General features: G+C 39.7%; 1 protein-coding gene across 1 annotated transcript in view; it reads right to left on the bottom strand.

The window, feature by feature from the left end:
* CDK7 (cyclin-dependent kinase 7) overlaps positions 1-11,829 on the bottom strand; it is a 28,170-nt gene that overhangs the window by 6,517 nt on the left and 9,824 nt on the right. The window contains exons 3-10 of the mRNA XM_010005418.1: positions 11,734-11,793; positions 10,374-10,407; positions 8,545-8,612; positions 7,946-8,014; positions 6,231-6,341; positions 4,922-5,040; positions 3,797-3,896; positions 1,169-1,255 (exon numbers count right to left, since the gene is read on the bottom strand). Of these exons, the coding sequence (XP_010003720.1) occupies positions 1,169-1,255; positions 3,797-3,896; positions 4,922-5,040; positions 6,231-6,341; positions 7,946-8,014; positions 8,545-8,612; positions 10,374-10,407; positions 11,734-11,793 (648 nt within the window). The remainder of the gene's footprint in view (positions 1-1,168; positions 1,256-3,796; positions 3,897-4,921; positions 5,041-6,230; positions 6,342-7,945; positions 8,015-8,544; positions 8,613-10,373; positions 10,408-11,733; positions 11,794-11,829) is intronic.

Below are 11,829 nucleotides of genomic sequence, written 5' to 3'. Positions count from 1 at the left end.
TTCCTGAATAGGCAATACACAAAGTCCCAGCATCAGTGTTACTGGCTTTTCCCAGCATCCTGAATTGTGCCACACACTGTTCCATCTGAGGTAAAGGCCCAAGTGCCCTTCCTGCCAGTCCAACAGTTGGAGCCTGAAAATCCCAGCCTTGCATTACCCAAACATATTAGTGGTCCAATTAGCACCACAGGGTCAGAAGGCATGAGTACCTCAGAGGTGCTATGGAGGGTGCAGCTTGTATGGACTTCCAATGTAGTGCTAGAGAATACCTCCAATGGTAAACCATGTTTAGTGTTGCCTCACTGATACAGGTGCTCAAATTTCTGTCATCAATAAATCACATACTGGAGATGACCACTTCCCTAATCCTGCAGTAGTCTGGGGGTTTACTGGACCACTGACAGCTCTTCCTACCGTAGCAGTCAAGGGACACTCCAGTGAGTGCTTTCACAACTCAATTACGAAAAAACCCCAACACGACAAACAAGACAGTCTGATCTGGGAACTGAGAAATTCCCATGCCCGTCAGCTGGTCCAAGTCAGCCATCAGAAGTTACGCCCAGCTTCCTGTCAGTTTGCCTGAAAAACATGGCTAGGTAGGTCACTGTGTAACCTGAAACAATGTTTGGCCTGGTATTACTGAATTTACTGTTGCTTCAGTGATAACTAATTTACATTTGTTACAATACTATTACTCTTGGATAAACTGTTTATATCTAAAGCTGTTGGTCTGGTGTTTCTTAGTGTACCTCAAAACCCTATCTTATCCAGGGTAACTTAAGTCCCTATACACTTTTCCTGTTCTGCAAGTAATTAAAACCTTTTAGATTGAAGTAGACTAATTTGCTTTAGAATGTCAAAACATTAAGCAATGACAATAATTTCACATCAATAGCCACTGGAAATTGTGAATACACCCAGAATACATCCAGAAAGGCTAACAAGAAGTTTCATTACAGTTGCTTAATGCCAATAACACTGCTAAACTGACCAGAGATTTGCCAAGAGAAATAATTTAACTCAGCTGCTTATCCACTGCTTTGTGAGACTAGGCAGCTTGCCATCTGAAACTCTACTCAAATATTCTTGTATACCCTTTAATTTAATTTCAAAAGCTAAGAGAGTATCAAGTAAACCTGATATCGCTCTGTTAAACAAAAGGACTCACAGGCCATTGCTCTTCTGTTGGAGTGCCCAGTGTTTCAAATATCCTTGTCAGCTGGTCAAGATCAGAGTCTCCAGGCAAAAAAGGAACCTGGAAAAAGGCAACAGCATTTGATTCAATTAACTTCCAAACTTTAGAGAGGAGTTTTGTGCTATCCCCTCACAATTGCAGGACAAAACACCTCTGTATACCAGCTGCCCACAAAGAGGTAGATTGAGTATTTCAGGCTTTCTAGTGAAGTCCAAGTAGATTCCAAAGGTTTCTTGCAATCTACTCTTGGTATCACTGACTTTATACCAGACAGCTAAACATAAAATTATACCACATTAATGTAAAGTAACTAAACATAGGAGATGGTTTAAAGTGTAAAGTCAGTTGGGCAGAGTGATCTTTCCACCATCTGCTCCTTGAAGTTAGGTTTTATATACATTCAGAACATCTGAAGTGAACTGGAACTGTATTACACAAGCAGCAGTTAGACTGATGGACAGCATGAGGGAGAGCAGTGACCCACATCAGTGTCACATGTAATTTAAACTAAGCAGAGGACAGAAAAGGGGATATATGCAGTTTAACCTGTAGCTTACACAACATACAGACAAGGGAAAAAAAAGCTTGTAAGCAAAGCAAAATGATGAAGAATTACACAGAATTACCAAGGCTGGAAAAGACCTTTAAGGTCATCAAGTCCAGCCTATGCCCTAACAGCACCACATTGGCTAGACCATGGCACTAAGTGCCACATCAGCCTTTCCTTGAACACATCCAGGGACAGTGCCTCCACCACTTCCCTGGGAAGTCCATTCCAATGTCTAATCACCCTCTTGATGAGGAAGTACTTCCTAATATCCAAACTAAACCTCTGCTGGAGCAGCTTCAGGCCATGCCCTCTTGTCTTGTTGCTAGTTGCCTGGAAAAAGAGCCTAGCCCCCACGTGACTACAACCTCCCTTCAGGTAGTTGAAACAAGTGATAAGGTTCCTTCTGAGCTTCCTCTTCTCCAGGCTAAACAACCCCAGCTCCCCCAGCCTGTACCTATAAGACGTTCCTTCTAGTTCTTTCACCAACCTTGTTGCTCTCCTCTGGACCTGCTCCAGCACCTCAACATCCTTCTTGAAGTGAGGGGCCCAGAACTGCACACAGTACTGGAGGTGAGGCCTCACCAGTACTGAGTACAGGGGAGAATTACACCCCTGCTCCTACTGGTCACACTATTCCTGTTACAAGCCAGGATGCCATTGGCCTTCCAGGCCACCTGGTCACACTGCTGGCTCATGTTCAGCTGGTTGTCAACCAGTACTCTCAGGTCCCTCTCTGCTGGGCTGCCCTCCAGCCACTCCTGCACTTGGTCTTGCTGAATTTCATGCCACTGGCTTCGGTCCAGCGACCCAGCCTGCCCAGGTCCCTCTGCAGCTTCTTCCTACCGTCTAGGAGATTGACATCCCCCCCCAGCTTGGTGTCATCTGCAAACTTACTGAGGGTGGACTCAATCCCAACACCCAGGTCTTCAATAAACATATTGAATAGGACTGGGCTCAGCACTGATCCCTAGGGGACACCACTGGTCACCAGACACCAGCTGGATGCGTCTCCATTCACCATCGCTCTCTGGGCCTGGTCATCTGACCTAGCTAAGGGTGCACCTGCCCAAGTCATGGGCTGCCAGATTCTCCAGGAGGATGCTGTGGGAGACTGTGTCAAAGGCCTTGCTGAAGTCAAGGCAAACCACATCCACAGCCTTCCCTTCATCCACTACACGGGTCACCCAGTCATAGAAGGAGATAAGATTGTTCAGGCAGGACTTCCCTTTCCTAAACCCATGCTGGCCAGACCTGACCCCCTGGTTGTATTCTATATGCTGCTTCATGGCACTCGGAATGATCTGAATTAGAGTATTTAACTAAATAGGATAGAAAGATTGCAGTGAGCATCCTGGCTAGACAGTGATTAAACTAAATTTTAGGGTCATAAAACCTTGAACATAAACTGCTTTTGTAAAGCTCTGAGAAGCTGTATGCTTAGGAAGAAAAAGGACAGATACACTATCACAGGGGTTAAACTGAACCATAACACATTTTCTGCTTAGCAAGAAACCCAAGAATTAACAGAATTGAACAATTTCTTCTTTACTTTCTGACTTTCCTCAAGTTTACCCAACTTTAGCAGGTCTAATGCATACATATGTACATATCACTAGTGCTGCTCCACTTCTGAACTGCCAATCATGTTGTACCAGCACACCTGTTTGTGTGACAAACAAAGATTAAAGTTTTCTTTCAAGGTGTTTTCAGACTTAGAAAAACATCAGTCTTCTGTGTGAAAAGATAACAATCAGAGGACCTGAAGAGCTATATACTTGACCTTCCACAAGGCAAGACTGTGACAATTTGTTGCAGTTCTTTTACCCAGCTGTTTCTACAGACTTTAGTGATGTGATGCTTATGGTATCTCAGCCAGTTCCAAAACTTTGCTTTCCTTACAGTAAGCAAGCTTTCAGAAGCTCTTCCCTCCCCTCCCTTTCCTAAACAGCCCAACTGCCTTTGCCTGGTGCTGTTAGCAGGAGAGAGGAAGCACAAATACAGAACTGTAATGTAACTAAGAGCAAATACAAAATGCTTGTGCTTGGACTTACCCTGAGGAGCAATTCAGCTAAAATACAACCAACAGCCCACATATCGACACCGACACCATACATTCTGGCACCAAATAATAATTCTGGGGCTCGGTACCACCTGAAAGGAAAAACACACTTCAGGAAAACCACCTGCCTTTGCTCATACCAAATGCTGTGTAACTCATCAATGGAGGAACTACAGAGAGAATACTGCTCTTGCCTATATACTTTTCAGACACTAAAGAGCTGTACTCTACCCTGCAAAGTCTTTTGTTTAAGAAAGACTTAATAAAACTGCATTCCTCTCCACTGGATCACGTATCACCACAAATTAACAACAGTTTCAACTGTGCTGATCAAGAAGCAAAAAAACTGCAGAAGTGCAAAAGAGAGAAGTATTTAACAGGCAGGTTTGCAAATTATAAACAGAAGTTTTCTTTAAACTTTGTGTTGAAGAAATGACAGAATTCCTTCCAGCTTCCAAAAAGCTCCATACCAACAGGTCTAACTATAGAGACCAGTTCTATGCAAAATTAACCTTGACAGTAGTTGTTTAGAACAGCTACTTTCACTGCTTAAGAACAGTTAACTTTAATGTAACTATCTGATAAACGCTGCATTTGAAACTACTGCAGCATTAACACCTTCTCTCAAAAGGCAGAAAACTACCTTTGGCTGAACAGTTTTAGCATTACAGTAGAAAAAGGGAATTACCTTGTGTATTTTGCAGTCCTGCTTTTTCAAGCATACCTTAAATAAGCATGCTGTAAATAATACGGATGTTTTAATTGGTTCAAGGTTTTGTCTCATAACAGGTAATGTGACTAGTGACAAAGAATTTTCTAGAATCATATTAACAGCAATTAACAGCTGTCTTGCTCTGAAAGGCAGGCTTATAGGTAGATATATATAATTTCCATGTGAATTGTGCCCCAGAACAACGCCTAGACATGCATATGCTAGCAGTTCTTACAGCATCTTTGCTAAACAATGCTTTATTGTGTTTTCTTCATGAGGGTCTTACAGCCTTATCACGAGTTAGATGTCAAACTTTGAACATGTTGATCTGACACAACATATTTAAAAAGACATGGCAAAACAACTACAAAATCACTATGTAAGAAACTAAATAGAATGTCTTACCTTGTTACTACTTGGTGGGTATAAACTCTATTTGGGCTTCCAAAAGATTTTGCCAAGCCAAAGTCAGCCAATTTTAAAACCCCATTTTCATCTAACAACAAATTATTTGGTTTAAGATCCTGTCAGTACAGAAATCAAAGAATTAATTTTTGTCAGTTGATAAAAGCAGACCTATAGTGAACCTCCTGACAAGTCTGCTGTATCAGTATTCTAAAATGCAGGCTTTTGATTCTATCCTAAGTCTTTGCTGTAAGCAAAAGTAGTGAAAAAAAACACCAGGAAATAAAGTATTTCATCACACATGAAAACCATAGTGAAAAATACCCATTTGAATACTATCATATTTAAGTGGCAGAGTTTAAAAAACTCCTTGTCTCTTTATAGCTTTTAGCTTTGATGCAGGAACAGTAGTTCGGTCTTCACTGCATAGCTGCCAAGTGAATAATAAACAGACTTTGCAAGTGTTTCAATAACTGTCGAAATCATGGAAGTGGTAGAGTTTAACACAGTAACAGTGTGTTATGGGTTGACCTCTGGCCAGCAGCCAGGGATCCACAAAGCAATTTGCTCACCCCCTTCTCCTCCCACCACCACACCCTCAGCAGGACAAGGGAGAGAACAGCAGCAGGAAGAGAAAAAAAAATTGGACAGGTTTGATGGCTGTTTGAACAGGTGAAGAGTAAAGAAGACAGAAAAAAATGCAATGGAAATCATTTATCACCTTCCACACCCAGACAGCCTCTAAGCAACAGCCACCTTTGAAGACAGAAAAGCCCCCTTCCTCTACCCTAGATTTTATTGCTGAGCATGAGGTTACATGGTGTGCAGTATCTCTCTGACCAGTTTGGGTCAGCTCTCCCAGCTGTTTCCCTGCCCTGCTTCTTGCTCTGCCCCCAGCCTGCTCACTGGAGCTGGGAAGAGTGAGAAAAAGAGAAAGCCTTGAGTGCCCAAGCACTGTTCAGCGATAGCTGGAACACTGGTCTGTTACCAAACTTGTTTGGCTACAAAACATGGCACTGTATGTGCTGTTCTGAAGACAGTTTAATCCACCCCAGACACACCCAGTTTAGAGTGCTAATCAAAATCACATATAACTTGAGATACTTTTATATAAATACCTAAATGATAACCACATCAGTAATTCTTAACACTTCTGGTACTGCTGTTATGTCTCCAAAACAACTAGCATGAATGTTATGGACTAAGAACATCTGAACTTCAAAACTATCTGCATTAGACTTTAAACCCAGATGATATCAAATGTGACTTTTGTTACAGCATAAAGGCTGTCAATTTAGTACACGCTTACCCTGTGTAGAATCCAGTGCTGGTGTAAATATTCTAATCCTTGAAGTGTCATCAGCATATATGCCTTGATGTGAGATTGTGTCAACACAATACTAGTATCTTTTATAATCACCTGTAAATTGTTAGATTGATATTAAAGCTTAAAATGCATTATTAACTTCTATTTGTTCGGCTCAACACTTTAAGACAAAGTTAAAACTGGCAGTCACATATTCTCTACCATTCTCACCCTTTTTCCAGAAAACAGGTCTATTCTGGAGACCAGAAATTGAAACAGTGAGTCCAGATAGCCTACATGGCCTTTTGTATAACCAAAGAATGAGAAAATGGGTGGGAAATAAGCGTTTATTATTTTATTTCAGTTCCAGGTGGATACCCAAAGACAGTGATGTCCACGTGAAAATGCTAAATGTGTCAGTAAACCTGACATTATGTTTCCACTTACTGCTTCTTTCTCTCCATGCAATCTAAGCATCTAATCCTTGTAAATGCAATGGTTTCCACTTGTTTCAAAGAAGACCAGGAGGTATGGTGATGCTAGCATATTTTAACAAATCTACTTATGTTTCCCATAGTATTTGATTCCCATAGTATTTCCCATAGCTTTTAATTCTAAAATTCTGTGTAAACATCCCGTTCAAAAGTATTTTCTCTGCTTCTCCCAAAAATCTGCTCGTTAATACTTCTGTCCAGCTCAGCAATAGCTTTTCCTAAGCTTTAAGTAATTTGAGACTTACAAAATAGCTAAGACTACACAAAACGTTATGTATGTGGCACATGCTCAATCACAACAGGCTGCTTGTCCCAGATGGTGGCCTGAGTGATACCACAATACAGGTAAATGCTCTGCGTACCACAGAATCACATAGTACACAAGTATTTAATTCCTGTTCGTACACTGTACCTTCTTCAGCTCTAAAGGTTGCATACTTACTAAGTAAACAGGCTGAAACCTCTAGAAAGGCTGCCCGTTACGTTAAGTTCTATTAGCAAAAAACTGATCTAACATTTTCAGTCTTGCTTTCATCACGGTTTCAGCAAGCCTGTCACTGTTTTAAAATTTTAAATGCTAACTCCAGTTCTTCACAACATATGTGTAATGGGTTAGCTTAACAACTACACTAATTTCTGTCTAGAGTAGGGATAATGTGTGCATATACAGATCTGACATGAATTGCCATTTAAAAAATGAAGAATCTTGATGAAAAAAGCCACACAAAGACATTCAGAACAACAAATTAACTTAGTGCCTTGAAGAATGAAACATCTGTCAGATGCTGACACCTAGCACTGTTACACTTAAAAGAATGGTTCAGGTGCACGTGGTTTTACTTTCTAGTATCAGCTCATCACTTGGTATACTTGAGTATCACACTTTCTTGAACAAGTTTGATGATGATATTATGCTTAGCAATTGCACTGAAATGTTGATCTGTGACTGAGGTCCTATGTTCTGACTGGAGCCCCAGAAAACTAATATAATAACTATAATCTGTTTCTTGAAGATCATGCTGACAAGTACTTAAAAGCAGAGGCATGATCAGCTGATAACTCAAAAAAATTGTCAAATTATTTCAACTACTTCTAAGACATGATCTTAAATAACTGACGTAATGAAACTCACCTTTCTAACACGGGCAAATGTTAGGGTGTTCAAATGTTTTTTGAAAATACTACTTTAGGAGTGAAATAAAAACATAATTTAAAAAATCTTACCTCTAGATCCGTTTCCATAAAATCAAACACCAAACTAATATTTGACTTGTGTCCAAATGCATCTAGAAGCTGTAAAACAAAATGAATTATGCTGAAGCACACTTTGGCATTTTCACTTTTCTAAAATTCTGCACCATCGTAGTCAGCATCTGGATGTTCAGCTTGCTGAACTGGTTTAAGTTATGAATTGCAATAGAAAATTTCTTACTCAGTTTAGCTTCTTAACTCAGTCTCAAAAAAAAGTTCACATTAAGTACAGTAGTAATATTTTACACATTTTTCCCCTTCTTCCTGGACTTAGGAAATAAAAAAGGAGAAAGAATTAACTTTACCATATCGGGTACAACAAATAATCTAATGGACACCTTGTCATCTCCCCAAACTTTGCTGTTCCCAAAACTTCTACCCCTCCTTGAGACCCGACAAAATCTTCACATGGATTCAGCTCTGCTTCCCACAAGCATACAGTACTTAGACATGCTAAGTATTAGACTTACTAACTTCCTTTAAAATACATTCTTAGGCATGGATTCATCTTTGTAGCACTGTATCAAAAGTATTTCAAAACTGATTCTAGAAGCAGCATTCATTTTACTTACACCAATAATATTTGGATGGCTTAGCTCCTGTAACAATTTTATCTCCCTGAGGGCTGTTCTGTTGATTCCTACATTGAAGAAAATGTGAGAGACAAAATAAAATTAAACTTTGGATTGAGCCCCAAACTAGCCTCTCACTTTGTTACTCAATTATGATTTACTACTACAAAATACTTTCTTACCACTGAGCAGTTTCTTAAATAACAAATACATTTCCACAGGTAAGTAGATTGCTGCAGAATAAAAGCGGACGTACGCTTTCCTCCACAGCAAATAAATTCTACATCACTGTAACTGGATTTAAATTATGAAGCAACATTTTGGCAAAAAGGGGAAGTTCTAGCAAAAGCTTAGGGAAAAAAAAATATTTTAAAAATTTCTTTTTTCCAGGGTATTGTAAGCTTTGGTTTTATTTTAACGAAAAGCTACATGTTTAAAATACCACTTCTTTAAAGTGTCTTACTTCCACAGGGAGGCACACTGACAAATCCCATTAATATATCTCTTTTCTTTTTGAAAATAGCATTACTTACTACAGCAAGGCACTTAGGTTTTTCCTTATGCTGTGGCATAAAAGGTACAGTGGCCAAAACCTGTTCACCCTTACATGAATCCTTTAATAGCCAGATTTTACAGGTGAAAAAAAGGCAGAGTGGTACAGGGGTAGGGGAAAGTTCACTTTGGGGGTCACACTGACTGCGATGCATCAAACTTCAACTGATATCATGTAGGAAGTTTCAGCTGCACATGAGCTAAGAACAGTGTTCTCCCAAAACCTAGGGTATGGTTCAACAGGTAAGAGTCTAGCAGAGTCTGGGCAAAGCTACATTGATTTCTTCACACTCCTGCTTTGCTTATTTGAATTACTTATTATTGAATCAAGCTCACAATGGCTGCTTTCAGCTGCACAAAGCCTTAGATTCAAAGAAAGTGCACCAAGGTTATCAGGTAACACAGGGGAAGCAGACATGATAATTATTTTTTAATTACGTCTTTGGCCTATAGATAGACATTGAACAGGGCAAAAGTAATGACTGTCCTTAAAAGACATTAGCTCACTAAAGGCCAGGTGGATCATGATGCTCCAGCAGTCATCTCAACTGTGAAACTTTGGGAAGAGTGCTCAGCATCTCTTTAAAATTCTTCCCTTAGTACAGAACTGGAGAGCTGAGAGCAAAGACTCTGCACTAGAAAGCTGGTAACCTGATGCAAGATCCCTGAAGGATAGCAGCCTATTATATATATAAAAATTCTACTACACCACAAAAGCTGAAAGAGCAGATCAGGATTACTGGGTTTTTACTTGCAATATTCATGTCAGAACACATGATTAAAAGACATTGCTCTAGAGACCTGATTTCTCAACATAAAACAAATCCATACAGAGAAAAGAAGTTTTAAGGTATAGTTTTTGTCAACCTTTACCTCAGCACAAATCACAAAAGTACAATAGAGGAGGCATCTGAAAACAGAGATAAATACTCTCACCTGTCTTTAATATTTAAGGCACCAAGATGCATCAATACAAAAAGGGTATTCTGAACTCAGTGCTATAGAGACTATTTATTATTCTGTGCTATATACGTGTTTATATTCCACATAAACTGAGAAGCCAAGCGGTTAAATACCTGTATTTAGAGATACACCACGCAGACAGACATCTCCCTTTTTTCTGTCCCTGCAGTTTGGGAAACAAACCTCTACTGTGCCTTACACTCAGAGCTGAGCTTATTTTTGTCAGCCAAGACACGGTGTGGGAAATTAATGTGTCAGTTTTCAAAAATGAAGCACATACAGCTTCTGCAGCATGAATTTGTTTTAAAACTCACCATCTTTAGCTTCTGATCTATGTCCCAGTTTAATCTGAAAAGAAAGATTTTGTACGTTTACATAAAGTTAAGCCATCAGCCCCACCAGTAAGGTGTACATTCTTCAGCATCATTCTTCTGAGACAGAATGAGTTTCAGTACCAGGAAGCACTTTATCAGCTAAGGCTGGTTTCGGGTTGCTGTTAGTACCAAAACTGAGCAGTACTATGAAGCTGTTTTAGCTTTGTGGAACGAGTGGTATGTCAACATGAAGAGCCTGGCCTTTTGATGTTATTGCATCATAGACATTGAGAAAATCAGAACAATGACTACAAGTAAACCAAAAAAAATGTGTAAGGAAGAAGATAAAAAAAGCATGGTGACCTAGAGATCCACTGGCTTTTTTCCTTAAAAAAAGAATTGTCTTTAGAGCTAAGTTTTCATAAAAACATAAAAATGATGGCATTGAAAACAGACATAAATTCAAACTGGCAACATAAAATACTTTGTAGCCATGAAGATTTATTATACTATCAACAAGCTTCTCTTCTGAGAGAAATAAGAGCAAAGCAAATGACAGTCATTGTAAAAAGGTTGTAATAAAATTAGCACTGTCTGTAACCTGGGCTGGCATAAACTCCTTCCACTTCAATCATCTACTGCCCTGAGATTTTCAGTCCCACCATTAACAAAAATAAAGTATTATAATGAAAAACAAGAATGCTTTTCACAACAGCTGCCATTAGTCGCAAAGATACAGGAAACGTTGTATAATGCTGGAAGGATTAGTGTATCAAACAAAATTAATTAAATTTTTCTATGGTTCAACTTTCCTAATAAACTAGGGTCTTTAACTAACCAAAATACTGCAATGTGTGCTTTTCATTGCTCAGGGATAGGAGATCATCACCTGCTTTAACACAAAAACTCCCCTTGTTTTCAATGTTTGTATTCGAACAAGTAAGCTGCAGATCTAAGAGCACCTGTGAATTTTTGTCAAAAAAACTAGTGTCAATTTGAAACAACCTAACCAGGAGTAACATTCCTGGACTGCAGAAACTAGGCACAGCAGAAGCAAGGACTAAAGAACCCACCACTATCAAGAACTAATTTGTAGGACCTGAAAATAATAAACTTAGCACAGAACAGAAATTTCAACTTACAGACCAGGTAATCCTTCAGAAACCCAGGCACGTGAGAAGACTGAAGCTCTTTGGGGTGGTGGGGGATGGTGGTGTGAGGCATTAAAGACACCTGAACTAGACCATTTTAACAAAACACCCTAGAAATAACTAAATATATTCTCCCATCACAGACAAATCACCCAGCAGGGGGAAAAGCGACCAGACACTGAACCACACGACGGGGAAAACGCCCTCACCTTTTTAATGGCCACGATTTGATTGGTGTTCTTATCCCTCGCTTTATAGACGGTGGCGAACTGAGGAGACAAGAGAGAGGCTCCCGTGAGCACCGG

The sequence above is a fragment of the Chaetura pelagica genome, unplaced genomic scaffold, assembly GCF_000747805.2.
Source record: "Chaetura pelagica isolate M959 unplaced genomic scaffold, ChaPel_1.0 scaffold37, whole genome shotgun sequence".
NCBI classification, from domain to species: Eukaryota; Metazoa; Chordata; class Aves; order Apodiformes; family Apodidae; genus Chaetura; species Chaetura pelagica.
Note: the sequence above shows the minus strand (reverse complement) of the source record. Positions and strands in the feature narration are given on the sequence as shown.